The 25056-nt window shown below is 43.1% G+C and overlaps 1 protein-coding gene across 2 annotated transcripts; it reads right to left on the bottom strand.

Moving 5' to 3' along the window:
- Window positions 1-876: 876 nt before the first annotated feature.
- LOC133116242 (transient receptor potential cation channel subfamily M member 2-like) lies at window positions 877-24501 on the bottom strand. Of its 2 annotated transcripts, XM_061225621.1 has the most exons (32): window positions 24235-24501; window positions 20859-21036; window positions 20518-20698; window positions 20104-20270; window positions 16895-17075; window positions 16682-16737; window positions 16383-16574; window positions 16188-16290; window positions 15384-15505; window positions 14651-14965; window positions 14426-14557; window positions 14009-14141; window positions 13625-13770; window positions 13051-13163; window positions 12751-12822; window positions 12130-12355; window positions 10349-10467; window positions 10046-10178; window positions 9389-9560; window positions 7940-8120; window positions 6798-6979; window positions 6567-6699; window positions 5626-5713; window positions 4170-4257; window positions 3827-3987; window positions 3620-3672; window positions 3441-3467; window positions 3248-3334; window positions 2844-2922; window positions 2208-2318; window positions 1578-1694; window positions 877-1282 (listed from the first exon to the last, which is right to left on the bottom strand). In XM_061225621.1, the coding sequence occupies exons 1-32, from the start codon at window positions 24381-24383 to the stop codon at window positions 1157-1159; spliced, it is 4323 nt and encodes a 1440-aa protein (XP_061081605.1). In that variant the 5' UTR covers window positions 24384-24501; the 3' UTR covers window positions 877-1156. The 2 variants fall into 2 exon arrangements, 1 of the variants encoding a protein (XP_061081605.1); XR_009705851.1 differs by having other exon boundaries at window positions 1262-1282; window positions 2217-2318; window positions 3248-3467; window positions 3611-3672.
- Window positions 24502-25056: the final 555 nt, after the last annotated feature.

Here is a 25056-nt window from a genome sequence, read left to right as displayed (position 1 = left end):
AAGCGAATGAACCCCTGTACACCTTTTATAAAGGCAACCTAAAAAAAGGCTTGGGATAAAGTTTCCATGCTGTTGGAGCTGATATTGCATGATGTCCTCGATTTAATTCAGATAAAAGGACACTCTAACACTCTAAAAAAATGTTTTAAATCCAGTGTGCTCAACCAGCGGAAGACGGAAGGGGATCTATGTGTGTTCAGCGGATATAATTCCAACCGTCTAACTTCTCCAAAAACAATGTCTCTTGTTTTAATTTTCTTCCCGCACGTGTATTTCAAGCGGCACGGATGGTGCAGTGGGTAGCACTGCCGCCTCACAGCAAGGAGGTCCTGGGTTCGAATCCCCGTCGGCCAGGGCCTCTCTGTGCGGAGTTTGCATGTTCTCCCCGTGTTTGCGTGGGTTTCCTCCGGGTACTCCGGTTTCCTCCCACAGTCCAAAGACATGCAGGTTAGGCTGATTGGAGAGTCTAAATTGCCCATAGGTATGAGTGTGTGAGTGAATGGTGTGTGTGCCCTGCGATGGACTGGCGACCTGTCCAGGGTGTATTCCTGCCTTTCGCCCAATGTATGCTGGGATAGGCTCCAGCCCCCCTGTGACCCTGTTCAGGATAAGCGGGTTAAGATAATTGATGGATGGATGGACGTGTATTTCAAATTTTCTGTTTCTGTAAGGTGTATTTCTTCACTATGAAGGAGGTAGGCTACTGACACACTGTGCTAACATGGAAATTGAGCCAGTGAATGCACAAAAATTCTAATGAAATCGAACATCTTGTCTAAGCCTGGCCAAGTCAGAAAAAAGGTATATTATGTTGGTGTTACAAAGTTAGGAATTTTTTAATGCAGGCATAAGAAATGGCACCACACACATAACAAATGGCTTTTTGAACATGCATTAAGCATTCATTGACTGATGCGCTTTATTTCGGACATGGAATCACACCTAAGACATGAGTCATAGGAAATGATTTGTTCCCATTTATTTTCACGGAAAGTCTACATGAATCAGTTTTGAATATGCAGCCAAGCTTATGGTGATTCACTCAGAGGAGAATATTTATCTTAATGCCTAACATATATAACATAAACATGAAGTGCTCTGGGGATTGTAAACAGCCTGTACAGTCTCTATGTTGTGCAATGGCACCAGGAAGGTATCAGAAGCACCTGCAGTGCAGCTCAGCAACCTTGCGAAGGAGCTCTCTCTGGTACGCACATGCCAACGTCCTGCTGCTGACTTCCTGCCACTGCACCAGCTCTCCCGAGACCTGGCTGCTCTCAGCCTGAGAGACACAACAGGCCGGGAGATTTAGTGGGGTAATGGTCCTCAGTCACAGACACTTGCACTATAACTCAGGAAGATAAACGGGGTGAGAGGTGTAAAGGGGGAAAAGGGTGGGTGGGTATAAGGGGGGAAAGTGATAATGTATGCTCTGAACCTTTATGATAGAAACTTTGAATCCACTCTGAAAAATTATAATTTTGTTACCTGTCAATTTCAACGCATTTGTGTGTTTGTGTGTGATAGAGAGAGAGCGACAGAGAGAAAGAGAGAGAGAGAGAGAGAGAGATACATACCATGTTATTAAGGTCAGCCATCAACAAATCCTTCCTGTCAAGGTGTATGTTGAAAGCAGTTGTCTCCAACCAGGCATTATCTGTGTTCCTTTTGTCATCAACATAACCATTAAACACCTGCAACGACCAAGTATAAATATATTTTCTTAGACATCCATTTGCTCCTTGATAATTGTGTGTGAAACTGGCTGTAGTCTGGCTCATGCTCTTGTGTTAAAACCTCAGTTTTAGGGGACAGCAACCAAGTGGCTGGCAATCAAGTACCTCAGTGGATCACGGCACTCAGTTTTGGTAATTTTCCTAGTTGAAATCCATTAGCATTTTACCAGCAACCAAAATTGGTGTGTAGGCCTTTAAGGCAAAAGAGTGCTGCACCTGGGAAACAATCCTACAAGCCTTGGGTTAGAGCCTGAACCTTGAAGTTTCTCTACCCAGGCTAAAAATGTATATCACAGTCTCTGAAATAGCTAAAACCTGCATGAACAAACAAAGAATGATGATGGCTTGTGTGTGTGTGTGTGTGTGTGTGTGTGTGTGTGCATGCATTTGTGTGTGTGTGTGTGTGTGTGTGTGTGTGTGTGTGTGTGTGTTTGTGTGTGTCCATGCGTGTTTACATGTGTGTGTGTTTACCTTGTTTACCTCAGCTTTGCTGGCTAGTTTGTCTTTGATCTGCTCATTTAGCTTCTTGCCCAGTATGCTGGTCAGCCTCTGTGGGAGAATCTCACCGGAGAGCACGCGCCCCTGGAGGAACAATCACCCAGCAGGCAACCGTCTGTCAGAGCCCTGCAGCCCCTACCCGAAGGTAGGTATTGTGCTATAGCAAGTCTTAAACAATTTGGAAATACAGGATCGTAACGTGCTGATAATGTAGCTTTCGTGCCAGTCATTATCAGGTCAGACAACCTGCATACCAGATTCTATCCTCCAGGGTACTCTGGACTGAACTCTAAACCCTGGTAAATGACTACGACGACCCAAACACATCTGGGAGGATATATTTAAAGTTACAGGAGCTGGGTATTAGGAAACCAGAAACAAATGGTATTTATGGTAGGTCTATTGGAAAGAAACACCAGAGAAAGGGTGCAGTTGGACAAACCAAGAAAACACTCCTTAGAATGATTGGACCTAAACATCTGTACTCATGGAACCATGCAGATGCTAAGACTTTTCCTTTGCTCTACTGCAATAACACTTTAGGTGTCAACAGGTGTAAAGAGGAGGCTAATACCCAAACTCAAAGTTTGGCAGGAGCATTAGGCTCACCCCAGGTATTGTCCAGATCCCCTCCTTCTTATCCCACACAGCCAGGAACTCTAGAGCAGATTTCTGATCATCTCTCCAACTGGAAAAGCACAGCCAATGATCATTAAAATCTCAAAATCCTGAAGTTACATCACAGTCTTTCAATTAAAAAGTAGCCACAGCCAAACCTTAAAGTCCCGATACACATCCTCAGCACATTTGACACTTTCACCATGTAGGACATTTAGTGCCATTTCAAAACATAAAAGAATGGACAATGAGCAGCGTGCATAGTCTTATTTACTGTAGAAATTTGCACGGAAGGCATGTTTCTTTTGAAAAGGCATTATGGACTTGGATTTAAATGGAATAACGGAGTTTTAAAAAGGTCCTCCGCCATTGTTTATTGAACTGGGGTCCATTACCATGTGATGACCGGATCCAGAACCTGGTTTGGTCCCAGGTGGTCCAGTGCCCCTTTCCCCTTCATCCCTGTCCTTCCCTCTGGGTTTCTGAAAACAGTGATTTATAAAAATGTATTGTATGAATTTAGGTGAGAAAATATGTAAGCTTCCAAATGAAACCAATGATTAACTTATACTGAATTTAATGCCTTGCCTGTATTTGTCCAAAGCGGTGTCAGAGCTATGGGGGAAAAGGATTTTTTTAAAAACATTTAATCACAAACACAACAGAAAAAGATGAATTATCACAGTATATAATAAGCTGACAGCACACAGTGACATAGAGAGCCTCTTTTGGAGAACCACCCAAAGAACAGAACTCACCCGCTGGGCAGCTCCGACTCATCAGCGTTATATACGGGGGGCTCGTAATTGTCAAACTCTACCTGCAAAACAACACAGGTCAGCTCTCTGCCTTTCAACATCAGAAACACATCAGACAGGGCTGATGTCAGATCAAGGACAGATGTGCCTTGTAATTAGAAGGCACATTAATTATTGCAGTACAATTAGACTGCTAAAGTAATTGAAATCAGGCACCTCCCAGGGCACCATCTCCTCTGGCACAGGGAACCGGCTCACAGTGCTGTTAGGGTACTGGAGACACCGGGCGTTGACGTGGTGTTCTCCGAAAGTGTTCTCTGTCCCTTTCTCTCTCATGGATACAGCTAGGTCAGCCTCTGGGGTTGTTCTTTGCAGTGCTAGACCAGAGAACAGGTCCACTGAGTTAGACAGAAAGATAAGTAATTTTATCTGAAAGATAACTTCTGATAGCAGACAAAACCTCCCTGGTAACGTTTGGCTGAGGAGGCACACTGGATCCCTCTTGTTATGCACATCAAATGGGGCAGGATTACCCACCAGACAGAACAATCCAACTCACACAACACAGGGGCTTCTTCCTTCCCTGAGAAACCATGGGATTTGAGGGCATCCATTATCCACTGTAAGGCTTTAGCGGACTGGGAGACCTGTCAAATAAAGACAGTCAGATACTATAGAAGGGCAAATGGGAGAATAAGCAGTTGGGATTTTATGAAGCGACAGCGACAGTTGAGGGCATGGGCAATATTTGCATGTTTTCGGAACCGACAGTATTTTGGCACCTTTGATTCCATAGAATAACCCTATCTAGTTCAAGGGTTATTTGACAAGAAAATTGTTCTTTGTCAGGGAGCTTTTACACTTTGCACCTATCAAAGAGGATTCAATAAAGAACTAAAAAGGGTTCCTCTATGGAGACAAGCCAAAGAACCCTTTTATTCTGAGAGTTTACAGGGAGACACCAGGCACAGTGTAGTGACCACATTTCCCAGGATTCCATAGGGAATCTCCGCTACGATTACAGCACTGCCCCGGCGTGACGTCTAGTTACAGCTAAACCAATACTGTAACACTGGAAGCAATAAACCTAACAGTGTAAGAGCTAGGACAATCGCATTAACTTTCTTGGCTTGTGCTTTTTCATTCTCACTTGCCTTCTGCAACTACATGTAGCCCTGCTCCAAATGCTCAGACAGAGACTCTCCACAGACATACATAGCTTACCTCGTGGTAACTTAAAGTCTAGGCCTATATAAATCAAAGTGGAAACTTGCACATGCACATTGCTGCATCAGCTAACCACACAGAACCATAGAGCAAACTTCTAACTGCAGCGGACATATTTCAATGACCTTTTCAAGGGACAGCACCCCTCCATCTCCGGAGCCAGCAACACGTGTGGACTCAGTAAGACTGAACAAACTTTCCAGGTATAGCCAGTGTTTAGCTTAGTCTTAACTGAGAATGTGTGTGCTTCTGTTTGTTATCTATAGAATGCTTTGTGTTAGCTGTATGTTTACGTGAATAGGTTTGCCGTCTTTCGCCTATGTATAGAGTTAAACTACGCATGCAGCCTCTTATGCCTCACAGCTTACCCTCTAACACTCCCACTCTAGCTAACAACCCAAACTAGCTACCTTTACCTTATCATGCACACGCAAGTACTATTCCTTATCTTACCTAGCTTCCCGGTAGCTCAGCCCTTTTATGATCTGTGTTTGTACGTCTGTTTAATACATTTATTTTATTAAACCTAGTTTCTGCTTTGATGTCGCATGAACATGAGAGCTGAGTGAAATCATTCGAAGAATTTACTATCTGAATATATTTGACCATTAATATTCGCAATTTCCACATTTTGGTCCAATATTAAGGTGAAAACGTCTTAATTATAAATCCTCATAATCTACACATAGAGTGTAGGGGCCTGTCCCCTACAACAGCATGTAGGAAATGGGTACAGGTAGACAGCCTTTGAGGAAAGGGCACATCAGATTTATCAAAAGGATATCAACCTGCTCCTCCAGGTGGGCCAGCCTTTTCGCCATGGCACCAGAATCCCTGTCTTGCTCTCCTTCCAGTAATTCCACCATGCCCCCCACCCTGGAAAAGATATGCAAACTCAGTGTGATGAATAAAAGGACAGCAACAAAGGCATGGAGTCTATTAAAAGAAGTTCCAAGACAGTCCTATGAGTCCTATGAGGAAATTGGTGTTATTACTCAGTTTGTATTACACTTCTGTTCAGTAATCCACAAGGAACCATTAGGATGTAGGTAGATATATTGTGAACTGACTGTAAGACATAACTGTAAGATTAAGAATCTTAAGTCTATCCTCATTACTGTTATCTTTTGTATATGGAATCAATCTGGTTGCCCTTCTCTGACCCTTTTCCAGCGTCTCTATATTTTTCTTATAGTGCGGTCCGCAGTACTCCAAGTGTGGTCTAACAAGACAAGACAATGGAGCACAAAATAAACAGCCTGGATGCTGATGGCATATTTTTGTATTTAAATTGACAGGGAAATCAAACTGCCCATTTTCATCAATTGAATCTACTCCCAATAATCACATGAACATGTCTATAAATGAATAAAAACATTTGTATACAACTTTTGCATTTTAAATTTGAAGCTTCCTTCCAACCTTCTCCACTTCCTGGAAAATATATATTTACCTTTGGCATGTTTGTTCATTAAATGTCTGTCAGTTTTCAGTTGCCCTGCAATCAACATTCTTTCAAGCAGTGATTTGATCATATATTTAGTCAATATATTAGAGCAGTGGTCCTCACTCCTTGTTCTGGAGAGCAGCAAGGTGTGCTGGTTTTTGTTTGTTTTGTTAATATCAGCAATCAATTCAGACCCAAGAAACCATGTGAAGTGAGTTAAGTGTGTAATTAACTGCTTTAATTGATCATTTAAGTTCTAAGTAACAAAAAAAGGGCCCATACTTGTCAGAAGTGTCCTGAATGCGACACTGCATGCTCTGGCTCAGGTCCCTCTGGCTGTTGGCCAAATGATTCTCCTTCATGAAGGCCTCCCATGAGAGCACCTCCTCTTCCTCCAACTGTGACAGCTCTTCCACTGAGCGAGGAAGAAGAGGAAGAGGTCACGTGAGTACTGACACAGCTGTTGCTAAGAGACGGCGGAGGTTGTTGTTGTGGGGCGTGTACTGGACTCACTGAACCGCTTGAATTTTTGGGGGGGCCTGTGGAGCACCTTCCTCCTGAAGAAGATGTACACATGGCTGAGGAAGATGAAGGGTGGGGGTGGGGCGGGGCGGCTGTGGTATTCTTTGATCAGTTCGTAGCGCTGAAACTTCCAGATCGTATCAGTATTGTCCTGCACTTCCTGGAATGTGTAGCTGCAGAGAAGAAGGGAGGGAGAAAGGGATAGGGACAAAGGGATAAATACTGAAAGGGTGAAGCAGTGTGGAAAGAGCGAAATGATTGTGGTCTGGGTTCTGGTTCAGGTGGGAAGGAAAGATGATTCATAGTAGGACAGGCTTAAGAGATTGTTCTGGGTGTAGGGGAGGAAACGTGAGGCTTTTGAATCACATAATGGATGGAGGCACCTTATGATTCATATGACCCAATCAAAATGATTTTCTTCAAAGTTATTGCTCTATGAAGATTACTATATGGGGTTATCATTGTCTTGCAAATCAATATATAAATAATATGAGTGTTGCAAAAATTTAGTGTATGTGTGGTGACCCTTGAGTTCATTTGTGGATTTCTGAAATATTCCCCACAGCAAAGATGTGCAAATTTATCCACACCAGCCAATCAGATTGCTAGCACCAATTTTACTCCATTTTAGATCACATCTCTTTATTATTCTCTTTTGAATAATAACATTAAAATGGTAATCTAAGGCGGCACGGATGGTGCAGTGGGTAGCAATCCCGGGTTTGAATCCTGGTCGGCCGGGGCCTCTTTGTGTGGAGTTTGCATGTTCTCCCCGTGTTCGTGTGGGTTTCCTCCGGGTACTCCAGTTTCCTCCCACATTCCAAAGACATGCAGGTTAGGCTGATTGGAGAGTCTAAATTGCCCGTAGGTATGAGTGTGGGAGTGAATGGTGTGTGTGCCCTGCGATGGACTGATGACCTGTCCAGGGTGTATTCCTGCCTTTCGCCCAATGTATGCTGGAATAGGCTCCAGCCCCCCTGCGACCCTGTTCAGGATAAGCGGGTTCAGATAATGGATGGCTGGATGAAAATCTATAACCTCTAATGATTGTCACACTTTCCACAACCAAAAAGAAGTTGCAGTTTGGTGCCAGGCTTTGGAGAGGCAGTGGGCCAGGTACTTGCTGCACTCACTTGAAGATGGCGATGAGCAGGTTAAGCAGCAGGATGTTGGCGAACAGCAGGTACACACACAGCAGAATGATGGTGAGCCACGCGGGGAACACTGGCATGGAGTCAGCATCCAGAACTGGGCACTTTGGCTTCAGAGGGTCAGTCGCATTCACACTGCACGTGCTCATGTCAAATTCCACATCTGTACCACACAGATAACAAGGGTCCAATTGAAATCACATTCACATTTTTATGCCTCATTTAAAGACATTTCATTGCTTTTACCATTCCTAGATCCAAATAAATTAGGTTACTTGGACAATGCTGGTAGGAGAGGTGGGATAGAGGTGGAAGAAGCAAAGTAACAAAATATTCAATGTTAGTGAATGCCAGTCAGTAATTACTGCATGAGGAACAATGTCAAGACAAATATTTTCAAGGACCATTGGAATCTTGCACATGACTGGCTGAGACATGACTCCTAGGTCAGTGTCACACAGCCCAGTATATAAGCTAGGGGTGAGCCGAGTACTCATTTTAGAGGAGACCTGTAATGATTATTGACTGTTTTCCGAGCACAAATACTGTATGAGTAATAGACCAGACTGGCGGATCCGGGTACTTTGAAGTACTTCGAAGTACACGCCCCTTCTCGCGGGTAAGCATAATATTGCGGGAATAGGATATTTAAGTCTGTTTATTTACATCTATGTTTTGTAGTCTAACAAGTAATACATTAGATCTATTGGCCAGAGTTGTAGATTGCATGGTTGTGTATGGCGCTCCACCCAGGTAAATGGCCACAGCCTTGAGCCTTGCATACACTCACACATACAGACACACATGCACGCACACACACACAGTACACAGCTCTCTCATTCGTGTCAAATATGAAATTTCATGGCAACATGGTTAGTGGTGCTGATACGAACAGGCAGGCTTATACAGCTCAGCCAGAAGTGTTCCTTATAAAATTGTTCACGCACGTACAGAATTTCATTTTATATAGGCAGTTTCAGATTTTCATTAATATTAAGTTTAACCAGATAAAGATTTAATAGAGATTGACCTGCATAGCAGTTCTGGAAAAGGGGATTATAGCTGAGCTATGCTATTGTTGTAACACAGACCCTATTGTGGGTATAGTGTTGTGTCAAGAGTAAATGTTCATGCATTGTAAACATGGCTCTCCGTCTCTTCATTGTTACCCCGGCACAGCCTTGGTGTTAACGTAACAAAAACAAACAAACAAACAAAACTGTAGTAGTTGCGCTTCAGGAGTATTTTACTTTACTGCAAATCGCATGTAGTACCAGGCATTGTTTAAACAACACCACCTCCGGGCTATTTCATGAATACGAGTACAGATCCAAATAATTTAGTAGGTTAAACGGACACAGAGACAGATATAGATAAGGCTGTGCTCGCTCACCCCTAATATAAGCTGTATGTGTTGGGCAGTTAACTCACTGTCAATGTTGGTGGGGACAATCCCATATATGATAAGGTAGGGCTCGTACAGCACACCCCGTATTATCCAGTTCAGCCTTTCCTCATTGTCGATCAGGATGCCCTGCTTGGCAACCCCATATGCCACCACCCAGATAGTCAGTAGGAACATGAAGAAGAACAAGTCCTTCATCTGGTGAAGTGAGAAAGAGATACCAGTTGATTTTTGTGAGCTCATTGAGCAAATCCATTTGCCCTTATAGTACCACTTCTTATTTATTATTACATATTTTCTTAAAAGGATCCCTTTGCTGAGAAGTATGACTGATATATTCTGTATCCTTCAACATATATTAATAGTATACTCATTTATATATTGTATGACTCATAATAATTAAAGACATGAATTTAGATACCCATTTTTAATGAGCAAAGTAACTTGGCTTGATGTAGGCAGGGCCTCAAAGAATCAAATGTCAAATATTCCCAGTCACTTACAGTAAACACCAAAACCATTCTTCCCTGACATCAAAATCCTGTGCCTGCAATTTTTTGTGTTGATGGAGACCTCTCAGGCACCCAAACATTGGTGCAGCCTTTGCCATCTGGTATCAGAGATTCAAAGAGGCACAAGAAGTTCATGAATCCGCACACATGTTTACGCTCAAATCCACTCACCATTCTCTTGACAGAAATGGTCTGGGGGCCTAACGTCTTGCTGATGGTGAATATGGCCATGAGACGCAGACAGAAGATGATGAAATCAATGCAGAGGATTATCTTTCCAGTATAGAACAGAACAGTGGTTAACCTAGAGGAAAGGTTTGGAATTTTAGTGACCTCTGTTTCATTGAAGTAGAGAACCATGACATTTATTGCACATTTTAACATGCATATTGTACTTGTGAAGAGACATGGTTCTCTTTATAACATTTCTGATAGCCGTGAATGGGCAGCGACTGTTAAGTGAAACTGTCTTACCTGCAGGCCAGTCCAATAATGAAGACAAGGATACATAGCATATCCAAAATGTTCCACAGGTCACTGATGTACATCATGGACTTCCTCTGGAGGCCAAATCCATCAGGGTCATCAAACAGCTTACCACAGGGACAAAGAACTTTGGGTCAACATTCAGTTATCCTTTTGCAATAAGAGTAATCATTCAGTGTCATTCTCTAAATAGTACTCTTAAACCTATGCCCACCAAAATCCAATGAAGAGATAAATACCTAAAAACAAATTATTCAAATTAAAAGTTGAAGCTGGTGTATGACAGTGCCATCCAAAAGTATGGGAACAGTAACACCAGACCCAGATGGGAGACCAAGGTGTAACTTTTCCAGGTGGAGGTCAATAGCCAGCAAACAGAATCAGCAAGAATAAGGCAGTTTGTAGTTAATAGTCCAGGCATTGGGTCAAATCTCCAGCAAACAGGTACAATACAGATAATCCAAAACAAAAAGGCTAATCAGACAGAATCGGAATCCACAGAACGAAGTCGAAAAACAAAAACACAGCGGTTCAGAACTAGACAGATTGGATAAGCAAAATGCAGAATTCGAAAACAAAAAGGGTCGTACCAGGCATCAATCAGATATAAATGCTGGAAAGTATGGATTTGACACAACAATCTGGCGGTGTGACTATGGTGAGGGTACCAAAACACGGAAATGCAACACATATAGATAAAAGACTAGACCGTGAAAACACGGAACCTCACAATGTCATTTGGATTTCAGAACAAAAGAGGAATATGAGACAAAAGTAAAATGGACAATCCCCCCATTTCAGCTGTGCAAATGTAAGCTAGCAGATCAATTTAACAGTACAGCAAAGGAATTAAGTCTAATATTGTGTTGCATAGCCCATAAATGCAAGAAAATTAAATCTAGTACCCACTGACATCATCAATTGTTTAGTATCTTCTTTGGAAATGTCTTTCCAGGCCTTCAATGCAGCTGCATTCAACTGAACTTTGTTTTGGGGGTTTCTGTTTTCAGTCTCCTCTTCAGCAAGTGAAATGCATGCTTGATTGGACTAGTCTAAAACTTTCCACTTGTTTCCACTAGGGATTTGACAAATCAACTTTTTGTTACCATCCCATTTTTTAAACGGTTAACCACGTAACCGATACTGCTTACTGCTAGGGGTTATATAGTACAGACAAATTTAACTGCATTTTCAAACTTTATTTTGGGCCATCTTAATAGTTAAAGGTCAACATTGTAAGTCAGATGTGACGGCCCTCTCGTATCCGTTTCTGGTTTTTCTTTTTGCTTGTCTTTCAAGTGGCTGGCTGAGGAACAGGAGGGTCATCAGGTTAACGAGGAGCACCTGCGGCCGGAGGCTGCAACTGCATTCCTGCAGTTGGGGCTTGCTTCCTCCTATGCTGACAAGCACTTTTGTTTGACTGACTAACATTTACATTTACACGTATTCCATTCATTTTATGTCCATACATTAAATACATGACACATAGCTCTACACATCTCATTACCAATTTTTGTATATTTGTCATCTTTTGTATTATTAACTTCTATTATTTTGTTATTCCTTAAACTGGTGTGTGTCCTTTATGTTATGATTTACGAGCGATCATAACACGGATAATAGCCTAAATGCCAAATTATATATTTACATTTATACTGACATTGTGCAGTGTAACCTCACAGTTACAGCAGTAGTTAAATCCCTGCTAAATCCATGCATGCTGATCGTGTGACATTTTTCAAATGCATTGGTTTGCACTCCAAACTGACCTGGCGTATCTCCTCACACACAAGCGAGGCCAGCCACCCATATAGCAGGTATTCTTTCCAAGAGGGTTTAGTCTGGAAGTCTGTCATCAGCACAAAGGCAAAGAGCCACAGGAAGCCAAAGTAAGACACAGCGTTCCAGTAGAATGTGATCTGCGCTGAGCTGAAGAAGCTGACGAAACGTGATGTACAGGTAAGTGGCTGCAGGTCTGGTTTCTCCATATAATCCCTAAAGGGAGAAGGGTAGAAGAGGGGGAGCCCAGGTGGAGGTGTAAATTACACAAAGTCCTCTGTGTTTATCAATAAATGTCATTGTCTTAAGACCAAATTTTATTCAATCTTTTTTTGGCATGAAAAGTCTGAATTTAAGTAAGAAATCCTAATCTACAGCTAATGTTATTCTACTTCTACCTTCAGAGATGAATGCTATTTCTGCTTGCCTACTTTAACTAGTTACGTATATGCGTATATGAGTTCCTTACTTCATGATGGAAAAACAACCCAGTGGTTTAAGGTAGCAAGGTACCAATCACAAATCAGTCATGTTAAAACATGTAATTATGTTATCTGACTATCTTTTGTGTAACCAGACCAAATGTTTACCAGATCAGAGATGCAACTGACCTTCTTGTCACAGAATCCATTGTGAGCATCCTCTCCTTTCGCCGAATCTCCCTGTGTATGTCCTCATCACGCCTGAAAGACAGGGACTCATCAATCCACATTATTATTCAAATAAATTCAAGCATCCTTTTCAGCAAATCCTCAAGACTTAAAATTTTAAAAGTGCAGCCATCAATCAAGGTGATACGTATTTGGTTTGTTGCTGCCATCAAGCTTCAAATCTCAGTACTACGAGCTGGAAGGACACAATTTTTGGAGATTTGTCAGAAGTGTAGTGGTCCTCTAACAATGGACAATGACCTGAAGGTCAGCAGGTCCGTGTAGATCAGAGGGGGGAACAGCATACACAGCAACATCTTCCACTGGGGGTTGTCCACTGCCAGCTCCCCACACCAGATCTGCGTCAGCAGCCCCTGGAGATCAAATGAGAAATCCACCCTTTAGACACCCGGGGGAAACAGCCAAAATGTCTATGACATCCCATAGCTTTGCAAACAATGAGTCAGCCTGGCCACACTATGGTACAAAGTCAGGTGGAAGTCTGCGAATTATGGTATTGACAGGAATCCATGCACACAGCCTTTTATGCAGTCATTGATCAATATCTCTAAAGGCTCTTTTCTGAGAAATGCTGATATCGGATAAAGATAGAGAACAGAATAATGGAACAAGAAACCCCTTTGAGGAGAGAGAAAATAAATAAACTAGCTCTAACAGAGTTCTATCAATAGTTACCAAATTGAAGTTGACCTTCATTGTTCTTACAGAAGCTGCCGCCATAAGAGTTTATAAGAGCTTGGGCTTGTACAGCCCAAGGGGGAGTAAAAGGCTCATATGAAACTGCTTATCTTGTGGGTGCTCGACTTGGACCTACCTGTACTCCAGCATGGGCTACAAAGCTCTTGTCATCAGCCTCCACAGCCAAGCGTAGGCAAGTGGTCCTGCCCCACGATGGAGAGATTCGAATCAGAAGCCTCTGGGCACGCTGCACATCATGGCTGTAGCACTCACTGAACACACCTGTAGGGTGGAGATGGGGTTGTGCAGAGGGGTGAGGGTGGTTGGGGCCAGGGATTGAGCCAGGGCAGGGAGGAAGTATAAGAAGCATGGAAAACCAGGGCAAGAATTAATAACCACAATAGTCATTGAGGTGAATGGTCAAACTACTGCTATGTAACTGAAGTTATCAGATTATGTCAGTAAGAATATAATAGAGACCACAAATCTAAATTGAAAAATAGTTTGATGGTTGAGGTACCAATTGCCTTTTTCTCGTAGCACTCTGCCAGCTCCCACATCCGTTCAGCCTCGTCACCCTCATCAACTTCCTCCTGTGCCAGCTTCTTCAGGATCTTGCTAGCAGCTAGTGCAGCACACATGCTGTCCCTGCACTACACAGACAAACCCAACAGGAGCACAATGCTCAGCTGCACGGCACACACTGTGCTGCACAGAGAACTCTTAGCATGTACATTCTCATAAACTGTATATGCCCTTACAGTCTCCTTACTGCTAACCTTTAAATCATGTAACCCATGCAAGAGGCCCCTTGAAAACAGATTTTTTTTATTTCCAAGGGCAGCCTGGTAAAATATGTTCAATAAAAAAAGATATCCAGACCTCCCTGGAGGCTTCAGATCACAGCGAAGCCACCCTCTCTACCAGTGTATTGTACCTGTTCCCAGGCGATCTCAGCCAGCTCCTTTCTGTTCTGCAGGATGGCCCAGAGGAAGAGGTCTCTCCCTGTGTCCCTGTCCGGCCAGGTGGATGGGACGTTCTGGAGCTCCGTTGGCCCTTTGGGTGGAAACTGAAAAAGCATGGTGTAGAAAGTCACGACCCAGTTCAAACCGTTCGACAGGCCTTCTCCGACCTGCCGACACTCACTCACTCTGACACTCACCGTGTTGTCCTCGGGCATTTCGATGCAAGGCTGGGTGGGAGCGGGGGGGTAGATGGGCTCAGTGAAGCCGCCCAGGTAGTGGTGTACCTCGTCAGACACGTCACTGAGACACACAGTGCTCTTGCAACTCTTCTCTATGCGTTCTTCCAGCCTGCGCTGGAAGATGCAGCCCGTCTCCAGGTTGTTGTACAGATGAACCAGGGTGTCCTCCGTCAGGAACTCCTTCAGGCACACCCCATTCTCCAGCAGCAGTTTCACAAAGTCTGGCTTGTGGCCAACCAGGGCTGAGCGCATAGCCTGGTGCAGGTCACTGGACTGGAGTAGAGTAGAGTAAACTTTACTAACCTTTAACCTTTACTTATGGTAATACATTACAAATGTATGTATTACAAATACATACACAACATATATACTAATTAACAACACACGTAACTTCAAATTCAGGTCAAAAGTTATAACTGGTAGCCTCTTCAAACATGTAACTATACACATGTGAAGCTTGTTTGCTGTTGAGAGAGAAGGTGAGTGAAGTCAGATTAATTTCTGTGGTGTTGGCTTCAGTTCAAGGCATTTTCAGCTTATACAAGAATGGGTTTAGTTGAGAAAGGGGACAAGCAATTCAGGGTCAGCCAACACCATTAGATCTTAAAGTAAAAAGTTGATTCTATCGAGGGCAGAAGACAATCCTTTCTGACATGCCACCGAAAAACAGGATGTAATGTGTGAGCCACACCTTCCACTGGCTCTCCTCAGTGAAGATCTCGCTCTTTGCTATGTCCAAACGGTTCCAGGCCACTGCCAGCTCCAGCTCCTGCTCCCAGGTTTCCTGGCCCGGAGAACCACTGCTCCGTGAAGCTGGGAATGTGCACGGAGAGGAGCACTGAAAACATGGAATCCTTCTCAGAATGCACTGATACCACTCTCAGATGGATAACTGCTTACAACTGGACAGGTTTTATGCACAGTGTTAAAATATGCATCTACTCTGATGGGAAGGGAGCATCCATTAAGAGACAATTGAATACCCTGTTTCTAAAAATGCTTATGAGTACATTTAATAAGATTGATGGAATCCTGCAGAGGAAACAACATAGTTATTTCTGGGGGACAGTGAGGAGTGGTTATATATCAGCTCTGACTGTAAATGATCAGCCACATGGAGAGTACAGGAAGAGGTTAGAGTGGTTAATGCCTGGAGTGGCTAGTGGCTAAAGTCCTGCAGCCAGAATACTGTTTAGGTAAGTGAATTTACATTTCCACTATCATGATGGGTATTCTCTCTGTCTTTGTATTTTTCTAGGTGTTTGTAGGTGACAATTATTTGTACCATTATCTACATTAATCATCTTTTATTGATAAGCATGAGATATTGAGCTCTTATTATGGCAAGTTGGGTCATAACTTTATTTCCTCCCTCTCACAATGCAGTTTAATATATATATATAATAAGTCAGAAGGTAGTGCACACTTCTCTGGCAGAATTCCCACCAGGTCAGCTGATGCACACAGGGTCCTTTGAGAAGCCCTGGTCAGGCACCTTTGAAGAGAGCTCGGAGGATGGCTACGTCAATGTCATTCTGTCCCTCCTCATCGATGCGAAACACAGTCAGCAGCTGGCAATGTCTCAGAATATCCTGGATCTAAAGGGGAGATGAAAATCAGACTCCTCCACCCAAAGACATCCACACGCCCTCTCCCAACCAAGTGTACTGCACCCTGCCACAAATGTTACCTTCTTGGTCCTCTCAATGATCCACAGCTCTTTGAACTCCTGGCTAAAGAACTTCCTCATCAGCTGGCGAATGAGGGCGAGGGTCACTTGGGCTCTGGGTAACTTGGCTACCTGGGCGATGACGTCGGCCAGCCGCCCTGAGCCCTCCAGGATCACGCACGGGGTGCTGTTGAGCATGGCGTTGTAGATCGTCTGTAGTTGTGGAAGGGTGCACAGATACAGCCTACTGTAAAAGGATACTGTCATGTATGTTGAAACTAAGTGAAGAACGTTGGACCATAAGGTCAGAGGTTACCTACATTCAGGGCCCCGTATCCACCGTCTAGCACCACGCAAACCACAGGGACCTTCAGACCTTCAGCCCAGAGAAACAGAGAGTGCTGTTGTAGAACAGGCTCGGTATCCCCACAAAAAGCATAGAATAATCTAATATGGGAACAGATTTAATTACATTTTGTATTTCCCATTCACCGTCTCTCGAAAACACAGGTCCAGCACACATTCCTCCTCACCTTTGTCCCCCAGAGGCTGTTGGGAAATTAGTTTCTCCAGCTTGCTGCGGAGAGCTATCTCCATGTTGTAGTGCCCGTTCCTCCCGTCATCCACCAGCAGGAAGTGGGAGTGATTGACATCCAGACAAGCCAGCCTGCCCTTGTTCTGTTTGTCCAGGGAGTATTGAGCTGGGAAACAGCCCTGTATGAAGACATAGGAGGGTACAGGATATAATAGTCGTCTGATCAGGAGGAGCCTTGCATGAGAGCTTGTGCATTAGTCTGAAATCATGCTTTTCAGAATTTCTTTCCCTCGCACCCCCACCCCAGCATCCAGGCTCTGATTCTCAAGATCCCCATGGGAGCATTTGTAGTTACTCCTTTTGGTTTCAGCTGGCTTACGACAGGGAATGATGAGAGGCAGAGCCTGGACACAAAAGTTTGCATTGACATTAAACCTCAATAAATATTGCATAATTCATTGTGAGTTGTGTGCCTGTAGGTTTCTGTGCTTGATTGATCTTGCCTGGTGCAATTGAACCAACCAAGAGGGAGAAAGTAGGTTTTGTGGATTCCGAAAGACGCCAGATACACCAGAGAGGCACATTAAAGCATAGAAAAGAATGAATCTAAATGTCATTGTTACATCCCTCTGTTTTGTCTTAAGCCCTGCTTTGTGTTTCGTTCTGGCTTTGGGCTGCTGTGCTAGTTTGTGTCTCCCCTATAGATGGAGATGACATCATGGCCTAGCTGTGGAGTTGCTAGGAGTGAGAATGCATGCCGTTACGAGGGGAACCCTTGGAACAATGTGAGGAAATGATGCGGCTGGACATCGCCTGGCGACTTCACCCAAAAGATGGCATGTTATTGTTTTTGTTATTGTTACTAAGGACGGTTTTAAATGATGCGGGACCTCCACCAGAATTCTGGCAGTTCCCGACTTCCACCACACTATTGACAACTTTGTTTTTCCACAATATGCTGTCTATCATCTTGCCTTTGTTATCAGCTGTATTCATTTTGGGAATAAGCATGCAGGACATACCCCAGAGAGTTTGGTTCCTGTTTTGAACATCACAGGAAGAGAACTCCCCTACCATCTGGGCCTGCGTGCTGGCTATCCGGTGAGACCATGTCTTGTAAAGTCTTCATGTTTAATTAGAGAACAACTCACTGTGTTTATATTAATAAACATCTGTTAACCCATTTGTCTTCCTTTTGGGTTGTGGTTATCTTCAATGTGGCTTTGGTTATTGCAACACAGGTGGATTTTGGGACGTAACAGTCATACTCTGTGTCTGTGGCTCATGTCCACGTTTCGTGTCTGCCCTTGCTTTCCATAGTCCATTCAATCATTTCACCTGTGCCTCATTGACCTGTTCCTCACATTCACACCTGTTTGTCATTTCAGCTCAATCACCTGTGTATTTATACCAATATGTTTTCATCAGTTCTTTGCCAGATTGTTATGTGCTTGTCCAACTTTTGTTTCTGGTATTCTGATTCTGTCTCTGTTTTGATCTGCTGGTTACAAATTTACTATTGGATTACGTTTTCTGGATTTATCTTTGTACATTTGCCTGGTCGGACTGCCTATTCATGTATGAACTATTGCTTGAGACATTGACTCTGTTTTGAAATACCTTTTTTGCATCTGTCTGCTCCCTATTGTAAGGCTGAAATTATTAAACCTGGTATTGTTACTCATCAGTGCACTGGTCAGCTTGCTGACTTCCTCTGATATGGTGACAATAAGTGGCAGTAAAGTAATTTAACTCTCCCCCCAGTAGCACACATCTTTAGCCCCCACCTTCTCGGCACCCATACTGTGCGGGAACGTGTGAGAGAAAAACTCATGCATTGTTCCCAAAACATCTGTCTTCCTGAACCCCCCCTAAATCACCCCCTCCTCTCAGATTCCTTTCAGGGTTGGAGCACTGAAATAATGTATATGGCATAAGATGTTTCATGACAATCCCAGATCAGAACATGTTAATGTTTGGTATAATTCTGATTGTTTCAGTGCCACAGATGCAATAGTCTAATTTCCACAACAGTATACCTAAGACATCATAACCATCCAGGAACCTAGGGAAAACTGTGCAGAAATCTGTCCCAGTGAAAGCCATTTGCCCCCTGATCAAATCCCAAGAGGCCTGGCTCTAAATCCCAAATGGTTATAAACACCAAATGGTTCATTGTGGACCCATTTTTACGATCAGGATCAAAGGCCTGGTTTGTGCTTTTAGGGACAGTAAACCAAGCAATCTGGGAGAATGTAGTCAGACTCCCATGCACATAGTGCATGTAGTTTTGTTGCCAGGTATGACTTTCATTTTAAGACTGTAATTAGGTAAAATTTTTTACCTGCCTGGTAAAAAATAAATTGTTAAAACTTGATCTGTGTGGTTTCTTTTACTGAACACCCACTGTAACACAGGGAATGTTTGTATACCCCCTGTGGGCTGGTCTAGGGAGGATGCACATTTTCATTTAATGTATCATGGCATATTGCACCCGTAGACCTCTGACAGTAAATCAATCTCCTCTGCCTTACCTTATTATTCATGTTGAGAATGGGGATAGCTAATGTTGGTCTTCTTAGGGCCCCTGAGCCGCCATCAGACATACTCAAAAGTAGCATCTTACGCAACCTCTGAAATGACCATAGCCATCTAGCCAGCTAGTGAGACATGCACATAACACACAATGTGACATGTGGTGGGACCAGCAGAGCTGTTCAGGGAGTCCAAGTACAAGATTCCTTGTTACAGTACAAGATTCCTTTCGCGATCAAGTCTAAATTATCAATAATACTACAATGTGATATATAAATTACATGATATTTTTCAAATGTAGTCAGAGAATGCAAAGGTAGATTTATTGGCCGGATTATGAAGATTCTTGGTCAGCCCAGACCAGTAGAAAGCGGAAGGCAGAGTGGTACTACTGTCTTTATAACTTTATTTATTGGCTGATCTAGTCTTTCCACATAGCGATCAGTAACATTTAACTCTACGAACATTCTTTCAGCAACACCAGAAGGACAAGCACGCCCTCGTTAAATTCCATCGTTGGGTTAGCACGGGCCTTACACTATAGACCCGCGCCTGTTTCACTACTTTCAAAGCTAATAAACACAGTCTATTCATTGGTTCTTCAGCCCTGGTCTCTGACACCAAAATAATTATGTATGTGACCAAAGTCTGGTGTCACGGTTCCAGCCTCACCTCCTTGTTCACCAGAGTGTCCCGGTTGAGCACAGTTCCCCAGTTTGCCATGCCGATTGCCACAATTTGATCCTCTGTTGTGCTGGTGGTCAGGGCGTAGTCCCTCACTGCCTGTCCGACATGCATCATCACCCCTGTATGTGTGCCCCCAGTCAGGATCCACGCACCTAGAAACACAACAAAGATCGCACCTATCCATATATACAACTGCAAACGACAGACCGCATACACAACAGCACTCGCACACCTTACCACTGTAAGCTCATCATACAACACCACTTCACATTGGTCACATAAAACACCACCCAAACACAGCACAGTGAGTGCCAAGCATCTCTCACTGTATGTTGAGTTCACTGTATTTGAACAAATTACTTGTGTGAGTGAGCAATGGGGTCACAGGTCAGGACATACCTGTGGTTTTGGCCACTTTGATCAGCCCCCTGCGGAACATCTTCTTCAGCCGGGTCCTCATGTAGAAGTTCTGGGTTCCACCCGTCACAGAGATGAGAAGATTAGGTGGGCGGAGATTCCAGTGGTTAGTCATCAGCTCGTACAGGACATCAGTGGAGGTGTCTGTGGACACTCGCACATACTGAAAGGACACACACACACACATACATACATGTACACGTACACACATACACACAAAAGATCACACATAAGAAAAGAAAAGGTAACTTTCCATCAAGAGTAAATGCACAAAACCTGATGCTATTCACATCTTCATTCTCAAATTTACAGCATCCTGTTACCTTTCCCATTTTATGCCCCAGTCCACTGAAGTTGATGTCTCCGTAGGCGTCTGTGGGCACCTCCCGAATGTGTTTTTGTCTGTCCCACATCTCACCCACAAACTCATTGGGCCTGAAAGCATCTTCCACATGAAAATCTCTGGGGTAGCCACACATACAGAACCCTGGACACTTGATGCTGGAAGGGAGACACAATCATTCACAGAATACACCTCACTATCGAGACATATCGAGGAACAAATACAACTCAGTATATGCACTCTTGTAAATGCATTTTCTTTAATTTCATTCTGCATTATTTATGAGCAACAAAAACACTTAAATGGTTTTCCTGTCAGTGAATTTGTAACAAACAACAGACATGAAGCAGATAACATTCCATACACTGTTTCTTGAGCAGAAAATCAGAACACAGCCAACCTTCTCAGGTATCTCTTTCAAGAGAGATTTAAATCTCATTTAAACTTTCTTTTGCAAAATCCGTAGCCTAACAGAAAGGTGATATGAACATTCATTATCTGAGTGACATCCAGAGCTGGATGGACAACCACCATCTAAAGCTCAACCCAGGTAAGACTGAAATGATCTTCATTCCTGCTCTTATCTCTCCCCTTCTGGATAACTCCATTTCCCTAGGGGATATCGCACTGACCCAATCACCCTGTGCAAGGAACCTCGGCATGGTGATGGACAACAGACTGTCCCTCTACAAGAACATTGCAGTGGTGACCCGGTCATGCAGGTTCCTCCTATACGACATCCGGAGAATCCGCCCCTTTCTCACCCCCTACTCGACCCAACTCCTGGTCCAAGCAATGGTTTTGTAATGCCTGGACTACTGCAACTCTCTCCTGGCTGGCCTGCCAGCGTCCGCCATCAGGTAAGCAGCTTATTTTTGCATGTTGTGGTATTACTATTTAAAATAAATAAATAAATAAATAATCCGATGATCAAATAGGCACTGGTTCTTATCTTTGTTGTACAGGTAGCAGTTGAAATTGTACTTCCCTCTACGGTCTTTCAGCGCACTTGCCCACTGAGAGAGAGAGGGAAATCGTCAGTTTATAAATATAATTTTAAAGGGTATTTGGCTACACATTCAATAAAGTGCAACATGCATCCTTCATAATGTACAATTTTATTCTTCGCATGAAAATACTCCCATTAATGTGGTATTTTAGTACTATTATAACTACAGCTACAACTGTAGAATTATTAGTGTACATATTGCTAAACAGATTGAGATGTAACTAGGAGCAACAGCTGATTTCAGCTTGCAGTCATAACAGTGGTAACAGAGTGAGCTGACAACATCCATAAGGTATAGCTAAGAGTGGTCCAGACCAACCTTACATAAGTATCGCTTACAGAAGGTATACTTAGCAAAGAACATTTCGGGAAATGTTAAGGTACAGCTTAAGGTACAATTATGAAGGACGTAGCATTAAGAAGGCTTTGGGAAACGCAGCCCAGAGCAGCTGTAAGGCAGAATCCTACGGCTCAGCAGGTTACCCCCCAAATAACACTAACTTGACTCCCTGGAAGTGTCAGTGTGAAAAAAGCCAACCAAGTCAAGGAAGGCTAGCATTTCATGTGCTTGAAAAAAAAGTGGTGGAACCTTGCCCTCAGAGGGGCATAGCTGGAAACTGGAAGGTGTGGGAGAGCCAGAACTATATTATCTGAAACTAGCAATCTACATATTAAAGTTGCCTTCTGTTCCTAGAAGCAGGGCTGAGCCCTATGATATTGTTTTCAAAGGATTTTAGTATTTAGAATTTTAGTCTTTTTCTAAGGAGACTACCATGAATATTGTAGGAGGTACACAAGCTGAGTTATTGAATACCTTGGAAGAAAGAGTTCCTTTCTGCTTATATGTTCCGTGTAACAATCTATTGTTATAACTTTGGCTATGTATGGATCATACAATACAGTACAACCTATTCCTTTTCCCCAGTAAGACATTTTTAAGATCAAAAAGATTTACTGAACACACCCTACTTAGTTTTAGAGCTTGAAAATTAACAAATGCTTTCACTTTCATAAATGGTGCATATGATTGCCTGGCAGCTTTGCTCACAGAATCGTAACATAATTGTTGATAACCTAATTTACCCACAGATACAGGTAAATCCAACAATGCTAGCTTGACCGGCTTGAAAATTGAACTGATCAGCATGGCCAAGCTGGTCATGAAGCTGGTCTAGCTGGGTATGAGGTGGTCAACCAGCTAGTACTGGTAGCTTGTCTGAGCTACCAGCCATTTCAAAACATAGCTTGAACTGATCAAACCATGTGAAACTGGTAGCTGATCTGAACTAGTCAACCAGCTTTTTTTTCAGCAGGGATCTCAGCGGGGCCCATCAAAAGCTCCACACGAATCCACGAGGAGAACTTTTCTACTCACTAATTTGAATGGCATCAGCTCTAAGATGGGTCCAGAATAATAGCTGTTGAGCAGGGAATTGTCTGCTAGTTACAAGCTATGTAGTTGAAGTTGTGGTCACATACACGTTTTGCCATGTCCATGGTGGTTGTGATTGAGAGGCGTGGGCTGGCTTTAAAAAGAAAGCCATCTGACTTTGACAACTTACCTTCCTTTTCAACATGTCTATTTTTATCTAGACATTGATCTTTGTGTTTCTACGGCATTTTCCCTTCGCTGCAGCTCTCGTCAGTGCTGTCTTCCACAACTATCTCAAACTTCACTGTTAAAACTAGCTTACAGTTAGGCATCATCATTCTGCATCATCACAAACAAATACACAGGCAAGTTTGCCAGCAACCCTGGCATATTATCATAATATACTGCTTTCAGAGACTACCAAAGACAATATAGCTTCATTATAGTGTTTGCAATATATAACCTAGATTCTCTGCACATGTTTGACATGGTCGGAAATAATTTATTTTTTAAGTGAGCAACCATGAAGCAGATATGTTGGTCGAATCGATGGTATATAATAGACTTAGCCCATTCTTCTAGCAATATACTGATATAAAAACTTTAGTGTTCTCACACACTGTCAGTGATTTCTTATGAATGTTGAGAAGTAAATAAACTAGCCTACATAAACTTGCCATTAATGTATTTTTCCCCCCTATACTTTGGGAAAGGGCAGGGCGCCGTGCATCTGGCCCAGTTTCAATGTATGGGCCAAAGATTGCGGAAGACAGATAAGGCTTTGTCAAATATTCAGGGGGACACGTCCCCTGTGTAAATGACACCTATGATTAGCATAGAAGCTAAAACGCACACGTGTACATACCTCCCTCCTCCCTCCCCAACTTCATGAAGGTCAGCGCCCAAGACACACCCCTCTGCTCAGATAGCTACAGGGGAGGAGAAGTAAAGAGAGAGGGAGAGGATGCCCCTTACCTTTTATTCTCACTGTAGAAGCAGCACTCTTTCTTCTTGATGTTCTGCTTTATCCAGGAGGTGAATCCACTGTGCATGTTATCAGGGGGTTTAGCCATGCTAAAGGCAAGGCTCTGAGTGAGCATGGGCTCTTCCACGCTCTCCTCCATGCTTGGGAGGGCACAGGAGAGGGAGAGGCAGAGGAGAGATCAGCACTGGGAGTCAGCAGTAGGATGAAAGTTACTCCACTTTGCAGTGATGTGATAAACACAGTCTGGAAGAACTGCTCGGAGGGAGGGCAAATTAAATCTGACGGTTTCTGAAGGCATTTTCAGGGCAGGGTGGGAACACAGGTTTTCTGGAGGGGGAGGACCAATGATAGAGACCGAACAGACAGCATTCCAGATGATTAACAGAGTAAGCTCCTTTGTCACAGGGAGTAGGGAAAGGAGAGCTCAGCACTGGAATATTTTTTATGGAATTGAATTAAAGCATTAACATGCTCCCTTAACTCCCCTTCACAAAATCATAATATCTGTAACCAATAGCAGAATTAGTGAGGATGACCCCAAGTTAACAAAGCTTTTTGCCAAAAGTCTTTTTGGAAGCACATATAGTATATGTGAGTGGCTCTTTTCCACAATAAATGTGAACAAATCAAAGTACAGATCAAGTTGCTACCAGACAGTAGTAGTAGTAGTCACCAGACATCACAAAGCTAGTCAGGCAGAAGAATTGCCAGGTGTCAGGACAGAAGCTGTGACTGGTAATGCAGAGGCAAAAATTATTGTCTAAACTTGAGCTAACCATGTTTCAATGCAGGAGAAATAAAAATATATGTTT

Source organism: Conger conger, chromosome 17 (assembly GCF_963514075.1).
Source record: "Conger conger chromosome 17, fConCon1.1, whole genome shotgun sequence".
Lineage (NCBI taxonomy): Eukaryota > Metazoa > Chordata > Actinopteri > Anguilliformes > Congridae > Conger > Conger conger.
Note: the sequence above shows the minus strand (reverse complement) of the source record. Positions and strands in the feature narration are given on the sequence as shown.